The 26,652-nt window shown below is 40.4% G+C and overlaps 1 protein-coding gene across 2 annotated transcripts in view; it reads left to right on the forward strand.

Annotated features, from left to right (window-relative positions):
* The window catches only part of NLK (nemo like kinase), a 64,290-nt gene that overhangs the window by 28,756 nt on the left and 8,882 nt on the right, over positions 1 to 26,652 (forward strand). For both annotated transcript variants that reach the window (XM_086475079.1, XM_086475080.1), the window contains exons 2-7: positions 5,275 to 5,404; positions 6,990 to 7,045; positions 17,165 to 17,271; positions 19,068 to 19,153; positions 20,075 to 20,284; positions 24,865 to 24,966. In XM_086475079.1, coding sequence (XP_086331205.1) covers positions 5,275 to 5,404; positions 6,990 to 7,045; positions 17,165 to 17,271; positions 19,068 to 19,153; positions 20,075 to 20,284; positions 24,865 to 24,966 — 691 coding nt within the window. The remainder of the gene's footprint in view (positions 1 to 5,274; positions 5,405 to 6,989; positions 7,046 to 17,164; positions 17,272 to 19,067; positions 19,154 to 20,074; positions 20,285 to 24,864; positions 24,967 to 26,652) is intronic.

The following is a 26,652-nucleotide window of genomic DNA, read 5'->3' on the forward strand; positions in this document are numbered from 1 at the left end:
CTTTTTACAATTACCTCCACTTCAACTTTTCTGTTTTGCATTTGTCTATTGGAACTCCAGAGAAGACTTGCTCTGAATTTGTGCCTTGGATTCAGATTTTTAACTTTGAATGTATTACTTTCACAGTCTTGACCCACATCACCTCTGTTGCTGCTGGTAACACAGCTCACGGGCAACTGCAAGAAGTAGATGTGTGCACATGGTTTCAGCATGTAGGTTTGATTTAGGTGATGAGGTCAGACTGCTTACTTTAAACGGCTGCTATGGCTTACTCTAAAAATCGTCCCAGGCACCACAGAGGCAGTGTGACTGAAAATCAGTGAGTGCAAGTAACTTTGTATTTAATGCTATTCTGTATTTTACCATTTTCATCATTTCAGCAAAATGAGGGGATACTTCTCTTCTTTTAAAATAATGTACTGAATTTCAGACTTTGCCTGAAAATGTTTGTGGTTATTATTCTCAAACTGAATTCTATTATTCTATTTTAATATTTTATTAGAATTGGGAGTGACTATTTTGATCTGTAAATCAATTGACAGGACACCTTCTGAGGTCTTCTGGTCATTTTGTGTGGAGGTATGGCACTATCTGAAGAGTGTGCGTGAGTGTAGGTTCTACTTTTTAATAGTTCGATTTTTAAACTAGTAAAATTAAAACATGAGCAGTTTTTACTTAAAATTTCGTTTTATTAGATAGGATTGTATAAATAGATTTGCTATGGCGAAAGTCAGATGTTTGTTTGGTATATGCATTAAAAGCACAATATATGTAATATTTAATTAATTTCTGTGAAGTTCAGTTTGGCCAGTAGCTGGTCATTAAGACAGAGACGTTTGGAACAGGGTCATTGTCACGGGAGATGGCGGAAGCTGCCTTCAGAGCTGTTGGTTATCTCTACAGCCTGAGAGTCGTCAGCCAATGCAGATGGGGTAACCCCTGTGTGGCAGAACCAGAAGAGCTCAGCCCAGCAAGCCTTTCAGCAACAAAGAAATAAAAGCATTCCTCTGTAACAGGCTTCAGCACTTATCTCTGTTCTCTGGTACTGTTTGTGCTGAACCAAAGCAGCTGCTACCCTGAGTTAAGGGAGAACAAACTCAACATGGCGTGAAATTACTGCGCTTCCATTCACATTCATTAGGGTTATATTGTTACCAGCTACAAGCATGACTGGTCTTTGCATGAATAATAACAACAAGAAATGCCACTTTGTGAGTTTTACCTCAAAACATTAACAAGACGCAGTGCAAACTTTGAAACCACGTGTCTTATTGGTCCGTCCAACAATACATGTTACAGCACTTTTCTTGTCGATTGCTGCAATAATATTTATACTTACAAGAGCTGGGAAAAGGCAGATAGGAAGTTTCTAAATGGAAATATGGTTAAAAGGTGGCTATTAAAAATGGTTCCAAAAGGTCTTGAGAGTAGGTTCCCAAAGCTGCGTTGCTGCTACTGACACTGGCAGCCTCTGAGATGCTTGTCATGGGGGAGGGCAACCGCTGGCCTCGTCCTCAAGGCCCAAGCAGGTGATTCCCCCGTGCCCCATTCGAAATGAACCCGCAAGTGAGTGGGAACTTGCTTTGGTATCCGCTCCTCTTCCAGCAGGTTGGTTTCATCCTGTCTGCCGAGAGGCAGGGTTGCAGGAACAGCTCTGCCGCCTGCCTTAAATCCGGGGTCGTCTCGGTGGTGCTGCTGCAACAGGGAGACCTGAACGTGGCTGAAACCCCGCTGTGTGCGTCAGCGCGGCTGGCTGCCGTTTGATCTCTGGGCACTCAAATCCGCGGTGCATTTGGTCTAAAAAGCCATCAGGACATTAATAATGAGGAACCACCTGAAGAGCAGAGGACTCTAGCGCGTGCTTTGTCAGTCCGGCAGTGTAGAATTTTCTGCAACAGGTTTTGTTACAGACTTTTGGTTCTTGTTAGTACTTAAGCCCAAAACTAAAGGCAAACTCTTCTTGCTCTTTTTTTAAAGAATACTGTTTTTACTGGTTGATTAGTTGTGCGTTGTTCAAGCACTTTTTCAGTTTTTCTATCTGTTTCGCATAGGTATGGGAACTGTGTTGCACGTCTGACCTGTTTATGAAATTTTAATATGTCAAAAATACCTAAAATGTCAAAGCTGATTCTGATACTTGGAGTTATTTGCTTGTTAACATTTACAAAATGGTTATTCTTCTATGACTAGTCAGAATGGTGTCTTTCTGTTGTGATAGTACTCAAATTGAGAAGCCGATTGCTATAGATACAGCCTAAATATACAACTAGGAGCCTAAAAAGCTTGGAAGCTTGTAAAGCTTACACTCTCCAGAACGAGAGGAAGAGTGTTTAACAAAAGCGCAAGCTCTCTGTAACTGCTTTTATGGAAATTGGCTTCCTCTTGCTGAAACAGTCAGGGCGATGCCGAAGTTTCAGATGACAGATTTTTATCAGTCATGGAAGGTGCGGTACTTGTTTACATGTCTGTCTTCAAAAACGTTGTTGTTTGCCACTTCTGCTGGGTTTTGGTCTGTCCCTTTCGGGTTCTGTTAAGCTTAGATAATTTGAGGCCAAAAGCAAAAAAATCCTGGTTAAATCTGTGAAGGTGCAGCTAATTTCTTCAAGGAAGTAAACCTACAGACAAATTGCCGTCGTTTGTTACTTTACGCTCTTTTTGTGTTGTACAACCCCTGGACATGATCAGTGAAGACTTTTTAGTCTTTAGAGAAAGTTGTATGTGTTTACTGCACTGATTTATGACAGATAATAGGACTGGTGGAAGTAGATGTGAACTCTCTCGAATAAGCTGTATGGATCTTAAGCACGGGTTTTGTTATGTCTTCAAACAAATTGAAACAGTTTTAGAGAATGAAATTGTTTACAGTGTAAAATAAAAATTGTGTCTTTTTAAAGAAAGTTCTTTTGTTGTAGTTATGTTTTTAGATATGTTTCTAAGGAAAAATAATGAAACAAACCCACATATTTAAATTTCTTCTACTTATTAAAAAAATTCTACAAAAATTGTAGAATATGTAATATAGCATAAAATTAATTTTGAAGGTTTTCAATTGAATATTTTTCATAGCCAAGATAGCTGTTTAGCTCTTGTTTTAACTGTACCATTGACTGTAACATAGCTGAGGAAGGTGCTTGTGGTCTGCCTAGGTATTAACAGTCATTTGTGAGGAAATTTCATATTGTCAGAGGTCTCTGGTCTTGCATCTGTGTACTTTAGTGTATCATCAGTGTGACCCACTAGTGGAATTTCTTCCAGAGATGTGAATATCCTCTTGATAGCAGTGGTTTGTGGTGTGCGTGCATTGGTCAGCAATAGTGTCACAACCCCAAAGGGAAAAATTAGTAATTCAGCGGCATTGGTAGTGTAATCAGTGAGGATTTTTATTAATAAAATTTTACAACTTTGTTGTTGTAGCAAGAATTTATCTAATTTCCAGGAATCAGCAGCTTTCAAGGGTTTTTTTACAGATCAGAAGGTTGGTGGCTTGGCTTTTTTTTTTTTTAAAGCTGGTAAAAACGTGACGGAGGCCAGAAATACTGTCTCATAAAGATGGAAGAATACCACTAATTAGGTGATCAGTGGTGCTTGACCTTGTGAGCAACGGGAGCTCTCAGCTCATGCTGGGATCAAATTGATACGAATTTGTGAGCCACTGCCTGGTCCTGGCCCTGCTGTGTGTCATTCAGAACCAGCCTCTGCTGTAGTCCCAAAGCTACGGGCCAGCCTGAAATGTCACCCGCTCACGATGAATAGCACCTTGTTTTGCAAAGAGACTCATTGAGGTTAAGCATCGTCTGTGAATGAAGTTACTGTGGAGTGTGAGGGAGGATATTTCAGTCCGGCCAATGGTGAGAGGCATTAACAGTGGATTTTCAGTAGCTCTTTCCGTTTTCATTCCCTTTCTTTCCAATGTAGGCTAGAGGCAAGAGGCAGAGGTCCTGGAGAAAAGAGGAAGCAGATTGTGAATGAGCAGACCTTTGCAGATGCTTTTTGGCTCTGTGTTTCCCACCATAGAAATAATGTGGTATCAACCTTCCCCCTCGGCCCCTTATTTGAGATATAAACATGAGTGGCTGTTAACAGGTGGTGTAGCTGAGTGCGTTGGGATAGTTCTCCTTTGGCTCCCAACCACTAGTGGCAGTGGCTGCTTCTGACTTTTTGGATTGATTGAGTTGTTTTGTATTTTGAAGCCAGATGTGGTACTTGGAGATTTTTTTAATTTAGATACTTAAACCAACATGGACAAAAGAAAAAGCCTTCCGTGTCATCTGTAGGAGACTCACATGACAGACAGAAAGGTCAGCAACTTTTTAAGGACAGAAGTAGTCATCGGGGTACATAGCTGGATGTAGATTCTTACGTGGTTAAGGCATTGCACTGAGAAGAAAGTTATTTTGGTCATCCCAATAAAAATATGCAGAAAAAAATGAAGGTTTCCTAACAAGTGAAGATCTAGAAACCCTGTTTTCTAGTGAGGTTTGAGAAGCCTCACCTTAAAAATCATGTCTGGGAATTGAGGCACCATAGTCTCCTTGCTCTAGTTTTATGGTTCTTATTATAAAATTCTATTTTCAGAATCTAATTACTTTAAATTAAAATGTGCAAAGCACCTTATAATTTCTGAACTACTATACTGGCATCCCATAAGGTCTATGGGAGAAAGACAGGCGTCATGCCTGTTCCACAGTTATGGAAACTTGGATACCATGTGCTGTTGCTTCTCCAGATGTAAAGTGATTTAGTGATAGATCAACTAATAGTCTTACACTTGCCAGTGTTCTCTTGGAATGGGATTATTAAGTTTTTTGCTCCCATAGAAGAGGAGGAAGAAAGCAGTAGACCTGGCAAAATAAAATCTATGTACCCGAGAAAATTTTTACTCTCAATAAGGTTTTTTTGGGGAGGTGAAGGAATGTTTATCATGACATCCGCTCCTCGGCTCAAGGTGTTGGTCTCACTTTGAGCTGCAGCATGTGCCAGTGGCGGGCAGCGTGTGCGCTGACGTACACGTGTCCGGCCACTCAGCAGCGACCAAGCTTGACTGGGTGTGGGTCTGCGTGCTCTAGTCAAAGAAGGATCGCACTGCATTTGATACAGACTGTGTAGTACAGTGCATAATGCCCTTTGCTTAATCCTTTTTTCCCTAGAAGTGTCTTCACGTTGTTTTGACTCACCATCTAAGTTGAGAATGATAACAACTCTAAAATATTCTTTTCTGATTTAGAAAACTTGTCTAACAGTAGTATGTGATGTTCTAAATCTTTTATTCTGTAGGTCAGTAACAGATCCACGAGATGGAAAGAGAGTTGCACTCAAAAAGATGCCCAACGTCTTCCAAAATTTGGTCTCTTGTAAAAGGGTCTTCCGGGAGTTGAAGATGTTGTGTTTTTTTAAGCATGACAATGTAAGTAAATTCAAAGTAATTTTGAGTCTATGGTAACGCCTAATTGTAAAATGGAGCTATCTATAACAGAAGTATTTTTTTCTTTTAAGTTATAGAATATCTAAAATGCTGTAAAAGCTCTCTAATTTTACAGTTATCAGATTTCCTGGAAACGCAGATATTTCTGTTGCAAACACTATAAAAAATGAAATTATCAAGAATCTAAGGATATTCATAATTTCCCTTCCAAAATGTTTGCAAAGAGACAGGCAATACACTTCCACCTAACCTTATTTTAGGCTTGGATAAATGTCAGTCTGTACAAAGCTATGCCAGCTGGAGATGCTTTTGCTTCCAAGCTGTTTCTTACTTACTCCACCTTCCTCTCCCCTTTGTTGGAGTTTGTTGCTCTCTCAGCTCTTCTAGCAGAGTGGTTGTGCAAGCACTCCCAAATCTGCTTTAGGTAAAATCAGCTAGGTTTAGTTAAAACATTTAAAAAAAAAATTTGAATAGACGCATATAGTTGCATCTGAAGTGAATCAAAAAGTGCTTGCAGGAACTGCTCCACAAGTGCCGCTGCGGCTGTGGTAGCCTCTCCCGATGATGAGCAGTAATGAGCGCGTGGGGAGTACTGTCTTCTGGTGGAATGGGATCAGGAAGTGGATGTCTGTTTCAGAACCTTCTTTCATTGTTTTCCTCCTGTTTTAAAGTTTACCTTTTATTATCTGAGGGTATCGTATTCCAAGAAAGATGTTATTTGTGGCTAAGCACTGGGTTCAGATAAGCGGTGGTGGTAGTGAGGCACAAAAGAGGTGGACTGCCTTGCAAGCTTGTACCAGATTGCAGGGTCATGTCCCCCCCCACTATCACCAATCCTTGGGAGATGGATTGTGGGACAAGATTTCTTTTGAACTGGTACCTTAAACTGCTTACCAGGGTCTGCCATTATGGAGAAGAATTTACTGAGGACTATAAAATCAAATACAAGCGTCTCCATAAGCAGTCAGAAGTTGAGCCTGGTAACCACTGAAGTTTGTGTACTTCACCTAAATGTCATAGATATTTCTAGGACAGGACCTAAAAGACTACACCAAGGTAGTATTTTTTCTTGTGAGAGGATGGAAATTCTGTGCTGCTGCTTTTCTACCTTTTTGCTTTGCACAGAGAGCTGAGCTTCTGATTCAGAATGTGAACAACTTTGGGTTTTGTAATTCCCAGGTGGAAGCAATGTATCACGAAACTCTTAAAGATGAAAGGCAGAACAAAGTGTAATATCCTTTCCTAGAATTACTTCTTTCAAATATTTCATGGCTATGTATATTTTTGAAATAAACCAATTTTTACTGGGTAGATAAATTTATGCTTTTAAGCTAGTGCTTGAATTCCAAAAAAAAAAAAAAAAAAAAAAAAAGACCCTGAATGTACAGAATATGTGACTTGGTGGGCTATTAAATTCATATATCTAGTGAGACAGAATATGGGTCTGTGTCTGTCAGTGTGGGATAGAATAAAGCTGAGCTCTCTAAGAAAGGTGCAGTCTGACTGTGTTTTTGAAAAGGATTGGTTCTGACTGGGACAGGTCTTGATCTTGTGTGGTGTTTCCTAGGTGCTCTCTGCCCTCGACATACTCCAGCCTCCACACATTGACTATTTTGAAGAAATGTATCCTAAATATAAAATAGACCAACTTAATTGAGGTAGGTGTAATTTTCATTAGCTTAGAAACTGCAAGGAGTTGGTGGGATCTGTGCCATAGAACTACAAAAACCTGATCTGTGCCATAGAACTACAAAACCCTGAGCCTGTATCTAAACAGTTTTATTTACAGAAGTGAATCTACACCATCAAGAACTCTTTAGTTATTGTTAACGTTGGAGACGAAATGGTGCAGGATTGAACATGAAGCCTTGAATATGTCAGAGCCAGTAAATACAGGGCATTGTGGTGTAACGACAGCTACTGCTGCTTCTAACGGTGATTCCCCCAAAATATTTTTTTGAAAACTATGTCCCATAATTAACTTCCTTTCAGTTATTAGTACCTTAAAATACTTTCTGGTGTTTTCAGAGAGTGCTACTGTCACATGCTTTGAAACCATGACTTTTCAGGGATGTTTCAGCAGGCTAGTTGGGTTGTGGCTTTCCTTGTTCATCCTCTAACTTGATCAAGATTTCACACAGATGTATGTGCTGTTTAACGCGTCACTGATGCAAAGGTACATGCCATCTATGGGTAACTGTATTATAAAACTGAATTTTAGTACGTAACTTGATATGGGAGTGTCATGGTTTGGGATATCATCAATTTTTGGGGGTGGGAATTTCTGTGTTCTGAAATACTGAGAAGCAAGTCATTGAGCTGGGTAGGCTCTTACTCACTAGTTGGAAAAGAAGGTCTGTGACTCAAAGCAGGTTGGTTTAGTACTTTAGTTTTTGAATTGCTGGGAACTACTCTAATGCAATGAGTTAAGTACGGATTTTCATGGTACAGAAAGTATCTAGAAATATTGTGAAATTTAGAACAAGAAAATATTTTAAATAGGGGTAATTCTGTCCTCTGCAGAGACTTTACTAGTTACAGACCAGGAATCATAATAAAGATTGTCTGCCTAGATTAATCCTGCTTTCTGTTCTCTTCTTTATGCTATTTTAAAAATTTAACATGCTAAGATCCAATTTTTGAGGATTTTTTAGCTAATAAAAAATTAAATTGATAATTAGCACTGAATGAGATTGTTTGTTTGTATTTTGTTTTTTATGTGTATAGGAAAAAAGCTCTTCACCAGACTCCTGCCCATAACAGTTTTAAGATTATTTGCAGAGTTTTATGAACTGTTCAGATATTTTTTTACAACATGCTGTTAGTAACAAAATACCCTTTGTAGACTTTAGTAAAAGTGGTATTTTAGAGAGCAGATGATCAAATATCCTAACACATTGACATTTCCATTATCAAATTAGCATTTCAGTACAGGGATCTGCCATACAGCTGAGGTCAGCTAATAGACTTCTGCCTTTTCTATGGAGAACCCCAAAAGCAAACACTGAAAATTGAACTCAGTGCTGAATTGTTGAAAGCAAACACTTGAATCATGGCATATTCAATTATGTGTCATCTCATTATACTGCTGCTCCTTTTACAGCTTTGGTTCCAGTCTTTCAAGTTTGTCATTCACAACCAAATTGTGCAAATAAAACAAAATAATCTCCCCAAACCGAAATTGTTAACCAAAATCTCCCTGTGGATGAGGCGGAGCGTAAGGAAATGTCTGTTACAAGTGTATGTAAGACACCTACCAATCAATTTTCACCTGAAAATGTATGCATACACATTCAGGAGCATATATAAAGTGTTATGATTGAGGATTTGTGTTTATTTTCTAAAATGGTATCGTTTTTATACTATCGTAATTGGGACATGTGAGCTTTTTCTTTTACCTGGATGCATAGTAATTGTTAAGTTTAAAAAAAAATTAATGCCCTGTCCCGCAGATGTCCACATCGTGTTCTGCTTATCCTACAAGTAGCTTTGTTATGTTGGTGTCAGTCTTCAGTGGAGCTGCTTGAGGCTTGAGTGCTTCAGCTTACTCTTACGGTCAGACTTTGGAAGGTTGGTTGTTAATTACTGAGGGGTGTGTGACTCACTTTGTAAGGCAATTAAGGGGTGCGAAATTGTCATTCTTTATTTTTAGATAAACTGAACTTTGTGAAATGTGGTTTGAGGTATTTATAATACCTTGAATTGATTGGAGAAGAAAGTAGGTGTATTTTAAACTTGATGATTTTAACCAAAGTACAGCATGATTTGCTGATTGATAAAAAAATTCCTTGATTGAAAGGATTGCTAGGGCTTTTTTTGTATCAATGTTAGATAAAGCTCTTAGGTTTTTGCTTTGATATTTCTTTCATGTGAACAGCATATGAGTAGTCTTCAAAAACTGGATTTTGGTTATTTGCACTAGTTCAATGCCCTCATTTTATAGCAAGTCATATGAGTTATAAATCAGATCTAGGTTAAGGATTACTTCTTCCGTTTAATTGTACAGTCAAGAATATTTAAATGGGATAAGCTTATTTTTATGAGCTTAGCTACTGCCAAGTTTTGAATGTAAACCCAGAAATGTTAGTTTCCTTCATGGTTAACTGATTTTAAGTCATTCTGACTAATATTTTATAGGGCTGCTGGGTTTTTTTTTTTAATTTGTTTGAATTTCTTGACTCTAATATGGGTAACAGGAGACTATTTGCTTTGTGTAGTCTTCTTTCTCCTTTCTTCTGAAACAATGGCAGTAAGTGCACTTACGACCCTTAAAATTCGTTAGAACAATGAATGAACAGGTGTTTCACTTTATGTGCACATTTTTAACTGCATGTGCTTCTGCTTACTGTAAGAGAAGGAGAACTTATTTCAGATTCGTTTTAAGAAGATCAGGTAACTTTATTCCATATTTGGGGGACGTAGTTGTCAAAACTCATGTTGATCCACTAGTATAGTTCCTAATGATATCACGGTGATGTCCCATTTTTAAAATAAGGTGTAACGATCAGTGGTAAAAGTGTAAAGGGTTTGATTTCCTTTATTCTTTCTAGGGAGTTGTAGTTCCTTTCTTGGGGAAAGAAAAAAAAAACCAGTAGAAGAATGACTAAAATGATATGAATGATGTGTGGCAAATGAACTGGTAGAGTTAGTTTGAATTATTCAGTGTCTCATAGGTACTTGCAAGAATTGCAAAGTATATTTTGTAAGGAGAACTCATTATAAAACTGACTTAAAATTTTGATGATAAATTAAAAGATTTCTTAGAAGACTGGTGCTGAATAAAGGAATTTTTATCTAGTGAGATTTTTGTTTTAGAATGCAAATTTTTTGCAAACGTTTAGATTGACATACAATTCGAATGTATAATAAGGTTTAGATTGAAAATCTTTGTGAGCGTATAACATCTTATATGGGTATTGGTATTTTTGCCCGTATCACCTAGTGCAAATATGACTAGATAATGGGGCATATATTATTCTAGATGTCTGTCTTGAGAAAATAAGTTAAAAAGAGGTTATTAGTGAATTTTAGGGTTTATATGTTCATCATTAAGTTTGTCATTAAACTGAAGTTCAAGGCTTATCCCTGCAGTCAGGGAATTGGTGGAACAGAAGTATAATCCCTGATACAAGCTTGGATGATGTTTGGGTTCTCTTGTATGCCTGTGTTCCTAGGTGGACTGACCTAGCTTTAAAGCACATCAGTGATAAAGGTAAACAGTGACTCACACATTTTGCTAGAGAATCTAAAAAGCCTTTTGCTACAAGAACCCATATCTGTTAATTCTTCATAGAACTAATTTATAGCTCTCTTTTTCTCAAAGGCCATTTCAGCAGTTTTAGATGTACAAAGTCTTCTGCAGTTGATTGTAATACTGAATTCTGCAAGTGGAGATACAGATGTTCTCCTCTAAGAACTACCCTGAGTTTCTGTAGTAATTTTTTTGAAAACTTACTCCATTAAAGTAAATATTAGAAGCAGCTGAAAAGACATAACTTTGTCAGTCTTGTCTACTGACTTGAAAAGATATTAATACTTGTAAAAGCAAAGGTGTGCAGCAATTCCTTCCTGTTGATCGTATTAAGAGGAGAAAGAGCTGTTCTCTGACGTATTACGGAGTAAATCCCTCCTCTGTGTAGGGTGGAGGAGGGTGGACAGGGACAAGGTAAGGTTTGGTTCCTCCAGCCGGTAAAAGGGACAATGACAACAGTGTTGGCTACCAAGCAGCGTGTGCTCAGGCTTCCTGTTCTTTCACAGTGTCCTTAGAAAGGGCTTCCTTGTTTAAGTACCCTTCTGAAATGTCATCACGGCAAGTTCCTCTGGGCCAACACACAAACAAATTGAACGGGGACCTCAAGGATTAAGAGGATTAGTGTACTCTGTAGAAGGCTATGGGCTGCCGATTTGCAGCTGGTAACATGACAGTTTATATTGTTGGATCAGGCAGAATTGCGAATTAGATTCTCACTAGGTATTCGTGAGGACAGAATGGCTTGACATACTTTTTACAGGTAATGAAAGCGTGGTGGTGGTGGTGTCAAACCAGTAAACGGTGGGAGAGAGAGTCCTAGATGTCTGCTGGAATGAGCTGTGTGCCACAACGGCTCTGTTCTCACTGTAACGTGAGGGTCTTTTGCCTTGGGTTAAAACTTTCCTTTATTCAGCAGTAAAGTTGTAACACCTTTATTCCAGTATTTGCAAAATGTAGTTGGATAATATTGCCTGGAACTGAAAACGTAGCTCTTGGCATCAGCTCTGTCTAGGTGCAAGTATATTCCCATCCCCAAAATTTTCTCTTTAAATTAGGCACAAGTATACATGGACACTACAGAAGCTTGTGCAGAAGGGGTTTAATTGGTAAGAGGCCAGCTCTGCAGGGTGGCATTTGTTAACCATCCCTTCTTACAGTGAAAGCGTGTCGAAAGGCCAGCTAAAATACCAGTACAGCATTACCAGCTCGCAGTAGAGTTGTCTACAAGAATGAACAGGCTGTTAGTTCAACATGGAACTGTCTGCTCCATGTAGTTTTCATTTAATAAGAGAATAAGCTACTTGTGGAATTTAATTTACTCTATCTAAGTATACTGGTATTACGATGGTTTTCTCTAGTATGCTTTGATATGAAATTATTTCTATCAAGAAGATTGTGTACACATGGGAAAATACCAGGGAGATTCTAAAGCTGCATATCATGTACTGTTAGCAGGGGTCTTTCAAGTAGAATCTGCTGGCAGCATGTGCCTGGCTGTGAATGATTCAGTAAAAATGAGCTGAAATTTTTAATTTTTAACCTTTTATAGGTACTCAAATTATCTTAATTTCTAATTTCAAGATTCTGGCTTGATTTTTGAACAACCTGAAATGGCACTAGGAGAGAGGGTTTTAAAACGTTCACTTTGACTAGGTGCATGTTTGACATTTGGTGTTGCGTTTTTTAAAATCAACAGTAGTTAGTAATGTATCCCCAGATCTGCTGCTGATTAAATCACGTTGCCCCTTGCACTGTTTTGCTTTTTTCTACTCATGGAAGTATTGATAATTTTACTCCATCTGTCCGTAAGCACTGTAAAATATCAGAATAGTGATCTGCAAGAAGTGCTGTGTAGCACGAATGTATTTCCCATTTGAACATCAAATTCATGTAACCTCAAGAGCAAATAATTAAATAACTGAGGGAAATTTTGAAACTAATACTGAAGTAGCAGAGTTAATTTTTGTATTCTGCAGACTGTGTCCTGCCATACCTCTGGGGAATGGCTCGCTGTTCCGTTTCAGACACGTGTTTTTTACTGACAGCAGAGAACCTGCCTGTCTTACTCTTGCTAACCACAGAATACAGCCAGGAAAAGGTGTCACAACAAGCCTGTGCGCCCCCTTGCAGGTGCGATACACCAGATGTAGTTGTTTTTCCCAAACCAGTGCTTCACAGCATTACAGCTTCGTTTTACAGATACATGGATACAATTACTTCGATAGGGAAATCCCTGTTCTTCTTGTACATGCTGTAAAATACGGTGCAACTAAACTGCAGGTGATTGATACCAATGCTGTTAACTCTGAGCTGCTTGACGACATGGTGCTGTTGTGGAAGGCGGGGAACTCCAGCGCCTGACGAGGTTTGAAACTGAGCAGGAGTGGAGAGGTGGGAGCTGCCGCTTCACCTGAGTGCTTCTCTCCTTGAACCCCAGCTCAGTTAGGTTGAAAGGCTGAATTTCCTCTGCCTTAGGAGCTCATCAAGTGCTTTGAAGCCCTTACCTTACACAGAAGTAGGATTCAAATGGAGTTTCAGTATTTTCTTCCTGGTACGAAAACCTCATCTTTATTTTCCCCTGACTCCGAAACCATGTCCCTCCAAAAGCTTCTGCTATTGCTTGCCTGTGGTCTTTGACACGTGCCATAGATGGCCATTTCTGGCCATTGCATAACTAGAGGCGACTTGATGGCAAATATATCAGTAATTTTACCTATAACAGAAAAGTCAGCAAATTTTAAACATAAAAAATAATTTAGACATACATTACGTTATTTTTTTTTAATGATTGTTGCACTATTTTTGCGTGGACCAGATCTTTTTTTTTCATGTTTTCAGTATTGATACGAAATGAGGATGTTATAGAAATATTTCTACTAGGAAGCTATAAAGTCTGCAGAGACTTGGAAGAGAACAGAGGTGGCATCACAAACTAAGCTTGATGAGATCCTAATGTAAAAACAATTATAACTATAGTATAGTAAAGTAGGAGAAACCCCTTTGTCCCCATTTTATAGAAAATCCTGAAATATATAAGAAAGAGTTTTGGTTGGGTTTGGGGTTTTTTGTGGGTTTTTTTGTTGTTTTTTTTTTTAAAAAAGAAGTGTGTTTCTTACAGTATGGTGCAGTTAGACACCTCCACTCCGCTGTTAGCACCCAGCTAATCCACCTACCCTAGAACTTGCTCATAGTTCTGGCCTCTTCCCAGAAAAACAGTCTATAGAATTAAGTTTTGAGGTATGCAGAGACCTAGTAAAGAAGGATCCAAATCATTGTGAGAATGCCACATCACAGGGTGTACTTTATTCCTTTTTAAAATTTGCCTGTCATTTTGTAAAATTTACCAGCTCAGCAGGTCTCCCAGTCAACAGAGTAAGTGAAGTTCTTTGGTGCCGTGCATTTGCCTTGATAATTATTCTGAAGCAAATTGGTACATTTGTAGTTCTAATTTTATACAGCTACTTAACTAATTACTGCTGTCAGTAGCAATTTTTATCTAGTAGTAATGTTCGGCTTAGCTGCATGTTACAGCTCCAGTGACCACCTCGTAGCCAGCATGTTTTATGGTTCGACTTGAAAAGGAAAACTGCAGGTACCTGTTTGAAGAGTTGGTTGAAATCCTGTGGGGGTTTTGTGGTTTGTTTTTGCAAAACACTTACAGTACTGGCCGGAGTAAAGGCACTGACCCGCTTGGGTACCAGCTGCTTAAGAAGCTGCCACAGTTGTAAAAGGCAGGGACATCAAGCAAGTGCTGCTTTCGCTCTTGTTTAGAGACCCTCATTAAATTATCTAGAGACAATAATCAGATAGCTGCTGTTCAAGCTAATGGCACCTCTGAGCCCCTGTCAAGAGAGCTTTATTTAATGCGCAACAGACCTGGAGTGGTGCAGGTGCCATTTCAGGCCCTCATTTAATTTAAGCTGCTTTAGTTGGCATGGCAACTAGTTGAGACATCTGGGAGACATTATGCTTGGGATTGAGATTTAGGAGGATTTGTGGCGTAGCAAAACAAAAATCTTATCATAATAAAGTGCAGAGTAATGCTTTTGGATTTTTTTAATATTTTACATTAAAAGTGAAATTTAAAGATTTGTTGCAGCCATAAGGTAAAAACCAAATTTTAAAAGGCTGGTATAAATATTTAAGAGGGGCTTTGCGAAAGGAAAAGAAAAATTAGAGGAATAGAAATTATGGTGCTGGAGGGTTGGTTTTTTTCTTTATGAATTCTTTATGAATGCAAGTTTAATTTTGGTCCAAAAGTTGCCAATATTTAATTTTCAAAATTAATTTTTGTGTGATGTGCTGACGGCGGATGAACAATTTGGCTGATAGGGATTTGGCCGGATAGGGTTTGCGGGGCAACAGATGGAAGGAGAGCATCGATTAGGTAGAGGTGACAGAAAATACAAGTTTTCTTTAGATTGTTGTAAGTGCATCTTGACCTGTGCCAGTTAATTGGTGACAGTGGTGAGGACAAGTAGAAGTTTCTGCTGAAGCTGACTTGCCTGCTGTGTTACCAAGAGATAAAGATCTTGACTGAAGTCAGGGTTTACTATTATATTTTGGACTTGACATGTAGCAGAGCTGGCTGTGGAGAGCATTGAACCAACTGAGAGGCTCCTACAGGATAATGGTGAGATTTGGGAACAAACCCAACCCAACCCCTCCACGCTCACCTAGTGAGCTTTGCTTTCAGAGGAAAGGTCAGGGCGGCACCCTCAGAAAAATACTGCCAGGAGGTCCGTGAGTTCGTGAAGGTCCCGGAGCTCAAGCGTGGAGGCTGGAGGAGGAGCAGAACTGACGCGTGCGACCCCCACGTTCAGGTGGCGCCCGCCGGAGGAGGGCAGCTGAGCTGCTGCCGCTTCTCGCAGCTGATCGGTTCGTGGCTTTGGAAGGCTGAGAGCTGACTGCTGCTTCACCTTGCACCGGGAATGAACCTGGGGCACCAAGGGAGGTACTAGGCTGGGGCCCAGGAGAAGCAGTTTTAGTTCTAACTCTCTCCCTGGTCTTTTGCGTGACCTTGGCCGCACGCTCCACCTCTCTACCTCGTTTTTGTTGATTTTGAACGTTGCAGGGCTTGGTGTGACATGTAATGCCTAATGCCTAACACAGGGGTCTCAGTGAGATGTTTGAAACGTTGCTGTAAAGTGGATTCACTTATGGCTACTGTGTTTTACCTTCTTCAGTCACAAAAGTAATAATATCAGAGATTTCTGTTTCAAATATGACTGCTAGAGGTAGCTTTTAAAGCAGTAATGTTTCCTAATTATCAAGCTTATTCGTTGTACAAGTTGAAAGTTCTCAGTATCGCAAGTGCAGTCCTTGAAAGCTGAGGTGCTGCGGTCTGGCTTTAAACTCTGTTCTGAACCACAGCTCCACAATCAAAACTTAATTTGCCAGTTGTTTGTGAGGGACACGGAGCACAGCAGAGGCGGCTTCTCTGCAGCTCGACAGGCTCTTCATCGCTGGCCGCGGCCGAAGCCGCCTGTCGCTGACGGCCCTGGGCAGCGCGTGGGCTGCGTGTGGCCGTGGTATCCCCAGTGCTTATCGTCAGGATGTTTGTGTGTGTTTCGTTACTGAAACGTATTCAGGAAATTGATGCAACGACGTCGATTTTGTGGGTTAAGATACGCTGCTTGTGTCTTCCATATTTCTCCATTTTTGAAATATTATATTTTTAGTGCTTCCTGAATAAACACAATACCCTTCTAGTCCACGCCTTGCCTTAGTATAAGCCACAGCATATACAGCTCTGTATCTTCAGGTATTTGTGTGAGTTACCAGCGAGTGTGACTATTGCTGTGTTCTGCACGTCTGTGAAATAGTGGTTTCTGATTGTTTTCTTAGTTTTTCCTCCAGATAGAGCTTTGGGGTTTGTTTTTTTCTTTCTCTTCTCCTGTTATAACTCAGAAGAGGTTTTATGACTGGGATTTGTATGCAGGGGTATGTGATGCTTGAGAAGCTAAAATAGTGGGTACTGGGTAGATTTAGGGAAGTATATGTATTTTAATAAGTTTGTATTACTGATTGTGTAGCAACCTGCACGGTACTTTTGATAACCAGCTTTCACAGGCTTGCACTTGCCAGTTTGTCCAGTTAAACCGTGTTGATGTATGTCCGCCATGAAGACGCTACTTGAGTTGTTTGTAATTTGTGGCTTACTGATCTTAAGGGAAAATTTAAAGGTTTTGAGATGCCATTAATTATATTAACATTTAATTTTGTTTTCTGAGTCGTAATTTGCCTTTGCAATAATTTGTAACAACTACCTTAATGCAAACACTACTTTATTGAGTAACCTGTTTTCTTTCACAACCCATTTTTTATTCTCATTCTTGTAAGAGTCTGGAGACTTGACCTCTGAAGAAGCTTTATTCTTTTTTACTCAATAGCTTTGACCTGTAAGAGCTCAAATTCCTAGGACTTAGAGTAAATGTATCAAGAGATTATGTGCTGGACTTTCTGCTTTTGCCTTAACTAATAAATTGAAGATATGTTGTCACTGAATTGATGCAGAGTGACCTCCATAAGATTATCGTCTCTCCTCAGCCACTCAGCTCGGATCATGTCAAAGTTTTTCTTTACCAGATTTTAAGAGGTAATTTTTCTTCTTTTAAATTTAATTAAGATATTATGTAGTAGTAGTAGTATTTTTTGTATTTCTTAATGTTTATTCTCAAGACATCCTCATTTTCACTAAGTTTCCTGTGGAAACTTGTTCTTCTTATTTCGTATTATGAATGAATAGCAAGCATTAATTATTCTAGTCTTAAGAACGTGGCAGCCCTGCCGCCTCCCGTCATAGTCACGGGAAAGATGGCAAGACTTACACTTCAGCTGCAAAGGCTTTTTCAGTGGCCTTAAGGTGGGTGCGTGTGTTTTAACAGTCCTCCACTGCTTTCTAAATCAAGGTATGGAAAGGACACCTAGACTGAGACAAATTGATAAATATGTGTAACTATACCCATTTATTCTGGAGAACAGTGTAGTTTGTTATGGAACAGTCCACTAAAGTTTGATTTTTAGCTAAAAGAAATTATCGTAATTGTAATTTTAAACTTGATTTATTTTCTTTTAATCCATTTGGAAACTTTTATCCAAGAAATGAGCTTATTGTGCTTGTCTTTTAAACATCTGATCAGTGTTAGTCCAGTTGCTTTTCCATTGGCTTTATTTGAGTATTTTCACTGGAATAAGCTGAAAGTAAACAGTCAGTTTTATCTGATAGTAAATAAATAGTAGTTCGTATTCATAAAGAGCAAAGCAGAGAAATCTAAATTATACCCAGAATTAGTGTGGGCTATTCCAGGTACCTGTTGTGCTAGAGAAAAGATTGATGCTTCTAAAGGACTAAAGGCATTTGTGCCTCCGTGATTACTGAGTTTGATGACTGGGGGAACACTCAAACTTCTAATTTCCGTCCAAATGGCAATGCAAAACTGCCAGTTAAAGTTTGTTCAAGAGTTCCTTGGGTTCTCATTCCATTTGCCCGGCTATTTGGCCTGAGTGCTTAGTGTTCCCCAGTTTAATGCTGTTATTTATTTTTGCTCTGTCTGACCCTACCTGAATTATGGCCATTTTTCCATTTTCCGTGCTTTGTCTACCACCGTGGGTCGTGTGCCTAAACAACTTGATGGTGGTATGCTTTCTTCCGCTGTGCTGCTTAGCGAGGTGCTTGCTGCGTTACTTTCATTTTCTTAAAAAGTTCGGAACTGCAGCTTCAGGGGTAGCAAACACACCCAGGGAGCAGAGCTTTATCATTCGTAACCTCCCGAGTGTCAGCAAGGGCCCCGCTGGCTGTGGTCAGCTGTCCCAAGTTCGTTAGCTCTAGCTTTGACGCGGGCCTAGGCTTTGCTGTGGTTTGAGCCTGTTTTCTCTTAGCCTTGTTTTACATTATCTGCTGCTGGCTTGTGATGTTTTAGTTTGAAAAACATGATTTATTTTTTTTAGATGCAAATGAGCTTGGGTTTAATCTGAGTTTATTTCTGAAGTGCAGCTGTTACCTAGGAAATCGTTAAGTCAAATTTTCGTGCAGCAGAAGTTAAAGTTGTTACTGGGAAGCAGAGCAGTAAGAGATGTGTGTCAATGTTCCAGTGTTCTGATTAGCGGGGTCCATGTCATAACCAGGGAGATGATGGTTTAGTTTGTTTTTTTTAAAAAAAGACTACTTCAATTACTTGCTCTGTCTAGTTGGTATACTCCAAAAGTTTTATCCTTTCATTGAGTGACCGAGTGTATACTGCAGACTGGAAGTTAGAATCGTGTGAAAAATGAGCCAATGGCAAAGTCTTTGCTCGTCAGGAGTTGCAAGACCTTCCAGAAAAATGTTGTTAGCCTTAAACTTCTTTTAAAAGGAAAAAAAAGTATTTATTTTAATTTCGTTTAATATTTCAGGTCTGAAATATCTACATTCTGCTGGCATTTTACATCGAGACATTAAACCAGGGAACCTACTTGTGAACAGCAACTGTGTTCTTAAGGTGCTACTTAAATTTATTGAAAATGTACATATGTATATGCTGTTCATTATCAATCACTTGTTATTTTTTTGAACGAAAACATTTAATATGAACACTTTTCCTGAAAGTCGTTTTAAAAGAAAAAAATCCCCCAGGTTCTTTAAGAATTGTAAATGAAACAAACATTGTCCTTCCCCCTTTTCTCCCTGCCTCTCCCCAAACCTGTGAAAGCCAGGTAGGCAGGACTCTTGCTTGACTTGCTGGGATCCCTGGTGCCCCCAGCCGCTGGGAAGGGCGGGCAGGCGTCACCGCGGTGGTGGTCAGGGCGCTGCCGCCGGCAGGGCGGTACAGAGTGCCCAGGGCTCTTCCATCAGCTTCTTGGGCAGATGGCGTTTCCGAGGGCTGGGGCCTCTTGTACAGCCATGCCAAATATAAAAAAAGTAAGTTTTGTTTACACTGATTTGCTAAGCATTCTAATTGTGCAAGTTTTGGTTTGTTTTCTTAACCCTTCTGGGCCAAGAAATTTTTAAAACTTCTCAAAGCCAAAGTGAGTAGAAGGCGGAATCTTTCTCTGACATTTGGAGGTGTATCACGAACAAATGAATTCTGGTTTGGGATTAAGTACTCTGTACCCAGAGCCTGGCAATATGTATGCTTTTTTAGTGCAAAGTTTTGTAATCTTTTAGATTATAAATATTGTAATGCCAACTAAAAATGTACTGTGATTTCAAATAAAATTGTAGAAAGTTTAAATGGATGTGGAATTAAGTAGTGTAATTTCTTCCTATTTCCCTTTCCCTTTGCTTATGCAGTTACAGCAGGTTATGTGATTTATGTAAATGCTGATTTGGAATTTCCTGCTTCGTTACCAGAAGGTTACCTATTTGAAATGCATTAAGTGTTTTGGTTATTTTAATTTTTTTATTTACCTTCTCAATTTAGATTTGTGATTTTGGATTGGCCAGGGTGGAAGAATTAGATGAATCTCGTCACATGACTCAGGAAGTTGTCACTCAGTATTATCGAGCTCCAGAAATCCTGATGGGCAGCCGTCACTACAGCAATGCTATTGACATCTGGTCTGTAGGCTGTATCTTTGCAGAATTACTTGGGCGAAGAATATTGTTTCAGGCACAGAGTCCCATACAGCAGGTATAATTAAATTTCCCTTTAAAATTTTTTCTACTGCATAATTTCATGGAATCAGTTACACTGATGCATTTTGAACCTCAAACTTGCTTTTGTTTTGCTTGGTTTACACGCAGGCAAAAAACCAAGCTACTCTGAAACACTGCAACGATAGCTTCCAGACAGTATTAAAGTAGCGGTTATTAACGTTAGCTTTTGAAATGTGTACTTTTTGGTAATCCCCTGTCATCTGCTGCAGTACCAAAGCCTGCCGTAGCATTTCACTGAGCTAAGGTAAAGGTGATATAACTGGGATCAAGCTTTTTTGTAATGACTAATGTGAGAAAGTAGTAGTTTTCTGTTGAGATGTAACTGGAGATACGGCGTTGGCACCTGAGCTTTTGAACTGCCAATTAGTAGTATTGCTTGGACTGCCTCATTTTAGTAATGGTCAAGTGCGTGAGAAGGTACTGAATATTTTTTTGTGTTGTATAGCTGTAGCTAGGTATAAAAGCATGAGATGCACCAGAATATCACTCTTCCAACAGTAGGCAAGCTAACACACTGTACTTGTATCTCTCAAAATCTTGAAGTGCTGTTGTTACAGTAAATAGAAAATAATGTCCTCCGCAAGATGCTGGCGATGGGTGCATTTATGATTCTATGAGAAGGAACAACACGCGCTGACATAAAAACGTTTGTCTTCAGTGTTGCTAGTATTCACCTGTAGATTAGAAACTGCATAGCATTGAAATTGGGAAGTATGTGTGTGGATTGGCAAGAAGTAAAAACACATTCCAAACTGTACTTCAAGGTGACAGCCCGAACTCTCTACTTTTCTTCTTTGTTTATGCACGTAGCGTTTTCGTGGGTTTGACGGACGTTCGCATGAGCGTGCTGGTTTCAACGCTCGTCTATTTAAAGTGTGGTCGATTTGTGTATCTGTTTTTTCGATGCTGTGTCCTGTCTAGCGGTACGTATCGTGCCACCACAGCAGTCTTGCCAAGGAGGGACTTGCTGGTCATTCTAGACAGCGCTGATACCTTGTATGATCACAAAAAGCAGACCTCCTCCCAAACCACAGCTGTCTCTTACCCTGTGAAGAGGCTGCAGAGGAGAAAAGCAATAATGCAACCAGAACCGCCAGTTGAAATGACAGCTGGTGTGTTGAAGTCTCAAAAATGTTTAAGATGTCCTGTTTTTCTAATCTTTGATCTTTTGCTACACTGAAGGTAAATGTATGTGTGTTTTCATCGCCTTGGCTGTCCTTCTTGAAATTTAAAGTGCAAAGAGATTAATCAGATAACTCTCAAATAGCATTAGGGGGTGGGGGGTTTTGGGTCGTGTTCACTTTATTTGTTTGAAAAGTAGTATAATGTTACAGAAGAGTTCCTAGATCTTTTATAATGCCTGTGCAGCAGAATGGTTTAAGAAGGAGTCACCATCTACATTTCAGTGATGTTCTGGGAAATGCAGCACTACGGAAAGGTGGGCAGAGTCCATAGAAGTGCCCTGTCTTCCCTCAGTCCTGTGCCCCTGAGTGTAGACCGCAGGCTAAAACTGGTTGTCCCATACACCCCGTGGAGCCAGCCGGGACAGCAAAACCTCTCTGGTGTCAGGATAGCCACCATCAGGCTAAAGTTTTCCTGGTAGAAAAAACAAGGGAGAGATCATTTTAAAACGGACTGTACTGGAATTTTTAACTCAAATCTGTGACGAAGAAAGTGAATAAAGCTTCACACTATAAACCAGACTGGAACTGGTGATTTTGGTATTTTAAACTTTGGATAGTATCATGTTGAAAGTGATGAATATATCGAAGTTGCTTACTCGAGTTACAATAGCTAACTTTTGATACGGATTTTGTGGGATTTCATACAAACGTAAGAAATGAGATAATCTATACCAGATCAGAAACACTTTCAAATGTAGTATTTCCTACCACCTCCTATTTTTCTTTTTACTGATACTATTCAGAATAGTTAGCATTTTTGTTTGATACAATCTTTCTATTTTTATTTAAAAATGAATTTTTAAAAGTGCAAATACAAGTCATTTTTAGCTGTATGTCCAGAAACATTTATTACATCTAATTTAATCTTTTAGTGCATCTGTGGTGCAGGAAGGGTGATCTCTGACTTTCTGACTCTCTGGGAGCAGACGCCTTCTCTGCTTGCTTTCAAGACAAGCCTACACGCCGCCTTGTACAAGGCAGGTTACAGAGTGCTGGGTGTTAGCCACCTTCCTGCGTTAGCCAGCTCCTCCAGTCTGATTTCGCTGATTACTGCTTAATCCCCCTTAAAGACAACGAGTCACGTGCCTGAAGCAGAACCCACTGGGAAGGACGAGAGTGTCAGAAGAAAGGAGGACGGGGCAGGTGCTGCCAGCCTCGCGTGGCCGCTTCCCGTCAGCCGTAGCAGTGCCAGGAGGTGCTTTCTGCCAGCCTGGGACACCTCCGGCCGCACGGACGCGGAGCGGGGAGGCTCGCGGCTTCCCCCGTCGGTGTGCCGGGGTGTGCGTGTCGCCGGGTCCCGCTTTGGTGTTCCTGACGTCCGCCACAGTTACTCGAGCCGTTAGCGAGGGGTCTGTGGAGCGAGGCAGCTGGTGCCGAGGACCCGACGCCCCCGTTTCCCACAGCTCGGAGACGGGGTGCGCTCTGGAGTGGGCGCTGGGCGCCCGCGGGTGGGTGACGTACCTTCAGAGGGTCTGGCGAAAGGCGTCCCCCCGCCAGCCCTGTCTAAAAGGAGCCCCGTGCCTGCGTGGTGCGAACCGGGGTGCAGGCAGCGGCGGCAGCTCAGCCCTTGGCTGTGAAAGTCTCCTCCTGACCTAAAGAATAAGGGAATAGTGTAGATTCGTTGTGTGTACCCGAAAGACTTGAAATGCACGCAGCTGAGGTCAGCTGAATTCAAATTAATGTTTTGTAATATTTTCTCTATTTTTACACTGAAATGTCAAGATGTACTTTGTAATACTTCAGAAAAATATGTTTAATGACTGATGACGTGCATCTGGATAAATGAAATCGGGCCTCAGCAAAACTCTTCTGCGAATGTATTGGAAATGTGTGGGCTAAGACAAGAGAATTTGTATCTGAGAGATGTTAAATGTGAACTTCCAGGAGATTGTTACGACAACTGTCTTCAGTGTTTTTTCTTGTAACCATTAGAATAAAGTGTGGGTATCTACATCCGTATCTATATGTATAGATATAACGGTGTATTACTGTGTCATTGCTGAGTGCTTCAGGAGTAGTTGGCTGAAAAACACAGTTAATGCAGTCTACAGTCCCTGGTGCTCTGGTATAATTGAATATATTTTTCTATTTTATAGATGCATTGGCCTTTTATTATGTCAGCTCCATCTGCCAGTTTCTCAATTATCTTTTCCACATCTAAAAACCTCAAGGTTTAGGAATGTTTTTCCTGTCTAGTTTTCCATCTCCTGACAAACGTAGGTGCTTCGCTGTCGCTGCGCTCGGAAGCTAGGCTAGCCCTGGGCACGGGGTGCCAAGGCGAGGGGGAGGACGCGTGGCCGGTGCCCGGGTAGGGCGGTGCATGGGCCTGCTGGCTCTGGGCAGCCCAGTGCTGCCGCTGGAGAGCAGGGACGAGACGGAGAGGACGCCCCGACTGAAGAGTCACCCGGTGTGGGTGGCGGTGAACAGCCCGGGGGTCCCGCCGACAGGCGGTAACGGGGCTGTTGGCAGAGCAGAGCTCCCGGGGCCTCGTTAGCGCGGGTGGACGGTGCTCGGAGCCCGGGCGCTGATCTCGCCACTGACAAGACTTATTTCGGCTTATTTACTTTGCTTGACTTATACAGGGGTTTTGTTTGTTGTTTTTGTCCACTAAGGGAGTATAGGCACCCACTTTTGTAGAAAGAAGGTGAAAGCTTGTCGGTTGCTTTCCAAAATGAAAAAGGTGAATGAAATGTCATTTCATTTCAAGTTGAGACCAGTTTTAAACACACCATCATCTTTGCTCTTTTTTAGGTAGCTTTTGTTTTCCTTATAACCAGCACCACGCCTTTTCCTTCCTCTGGTACTGGACAGATTTGGGGGTTTTTTTTAACTTATTTTTCTCATATGTTGGATTTTTTTGTATAGTATGTTTGTACTGTGATTCTGAGAGGGGTTTTTTTCCCCATTTTCTATTCCTGTTTGATGGCAAAATATTTTGTGTAAGTAGTAGTTGAGCTGGTTTTTTGAAGTAATTTTGTGTGGTATATTGGTATGCAACGCTGATGTTCAATTGAGAATATTTGGGGTTTAGAATGGGTAACACACCACGAACAATACTTAACGATTTTCTTAATGGTGTAAAATGGTCTTTTAAATTGCGACAGAATATTGTACTAAACCTGTAAACAAAAAAAAGCTCCCGGACTTGAAAGTCAGCTTCTGTTAGGGCTTTCTCAGTGAAATTACAAATGTTTGCATTTGCTGTCTACTAAATGTTTACGTTAGTGTTTGTAATTTATACCTGTAAAATAGTGGGTTAGAACTGATTGATGCCTTAAATGTAATTTTCGTTGGCTGAAGAATCTGCTGACGTAGTGAAATGTATTTCTGTGTGTCTAAGATCTCAAATGTGTATGTTCTGTACCTGCAGTTGGATCTGATCACAGACCTGCTGGGAACACCGTCGCTGGAAGCGATGAGGACGGCTTGTGAAGGCGCCAAGGCACATATACTCAGGGGTCCTCATAAACAGGTACGGCTGGGGGTCGCTAGCCTGTTGGGGCGCTTGGCTGAGCCACCGAGTTGGCCTTTCCTTCGTGCAGAACGCTGCCGCGGCAGCGTGCCGGTGTTTCGCGTCTTGATAGAATTCTCAGAGCGTGTTTGCTCCTAAGTGCTTTGTTTGGATGTTCAATCTCGGAGCTGTCTCTGCCTGTAAAGCGGGTTAAGGTGACCGAAGGCGGTTGTGGCGTTGCAGTGGCGTGGGTTAATGGTGCAGTTATTCAAACTACTGTCGAGACAAGGTGGGTTTTCGCTAGAAAAGTGCCTTTCTGGCTTGTACGTGGTGTTGGACTTGACGATACAAGGGAAAGGCTCCTTTTTTGAAGTGGCGGTGTTTGGGTAGCTATTTGGAATGAAGGTGTTAAATTTAAGTGATAATATTGGAAGACAGATAAATTAAAATTGACGGAATAGTTCGGAAAGCCCTGGAGGGACTCCTGTGCTGACTGGATCAGGAGTGCTGGAAGTGGAAATCACCCACTACGCAGATCCGTAAAGGGAACATCCAGCAGCTCGTCACCAAAGGGCCTCCTCGCACGTCTGTGCAGGGACCTGAGCTGGTTATGAAAGGCTTGACAAGGTCTTGGAAACCAAGATACCACATTCAACATCACTGAAGTCAGAGCTAATTTAAAGAAAAAAGAAAAAAAAGAAACAAAACCAAAATGAAATAAACAAAACAAAACAAAAAAAACAGAAGAAAAGGCAGGATGATGTCATTGTGCTGACTGGACAATAAAAAGGACAAATGAAACATACTGTTAATAGATACAAAGAAATGCTTATGCAGGAATCTGTAGTGCAGTAATACAGCAGTATGTCCCTCCAGTATGGTGATTTTTGTGTGTTAGGTAGTAAAATTTAACAAAACTAATAACCCATACGTGCTAATACATCAGGTCTTTCCAGTAGTTAAGTTTGCATCTTTATTTTCTGCACGTTGAAGTAATTTCTCAAACATCTACTCACCACAATAGTAGTTACCATAGAAATGAGCATTGAATATATATTCTGCTGCATTATTAGCAGGTGGGAGTTCTGCCTCCTTGGCACTTTCGATTCACTACATCAGGTTGTCTCTATTCCATTTTATGACAGGTGGTTTTTTCTTTTAATATTAATAATGGGAGGATTTCCTTAAGACTTTCTCTACCAGTTTTAAAACAAATCAAGTCTATTTTTTTTGCTATCATGTGCTAGAAGAGTTGTAACTTTTAAGCGTGCAGTCCTGCACTTTCAAGGTTTGAGATGTTTGGGGAAAAAAAAAAGTTTTAGAGTGATTGAAGCTGAGAGAAATACATCCACTATGATTTACGTATAAAGATAGGTAACAGTGTACAAATACAGCCAGATGCTCTGTAGAATACATTGGTTTTAAATTCTGGTAATTTGATAATCGCTTGACATTTCCGAAGTGCAGTAGTTGTGCTCTTGTCAGTCAGCAGGAACTCTGGAATTCATTTGTTAGCCTTGTTCGGTTGGTTAAACCAGGATGTTTTATCAAGAGTCGAGATGGGTGCAGGAACGTCTCCTGGTTCTCTGATCCCGGTGCTTAGGCTGTTCTTGCACGAGCCTCTGAAGCTGTGTGTCTCTTGGCCCGTTGAATGGTGGGAATACAAAAAAGCGAGTGAGGTGAGATGGTACCAAAGGCTTCCAACAG

The sequence above is a fragment of the Leptosomus discolor genome, chromosome 18 (assembly GCF_034619465.1).
Source record: "Leptosomus discolor isolate bLepDis1 chromosome 18, bLepDis1.hap2, whole genome shotgun sequence".
NCBI classification, from domain to species: Eukaryota; Metazoa; Chordata; class Aves; order Leptosomiformes; family Leptosomidae; genus Leptosomus; species Leptosomus discolor.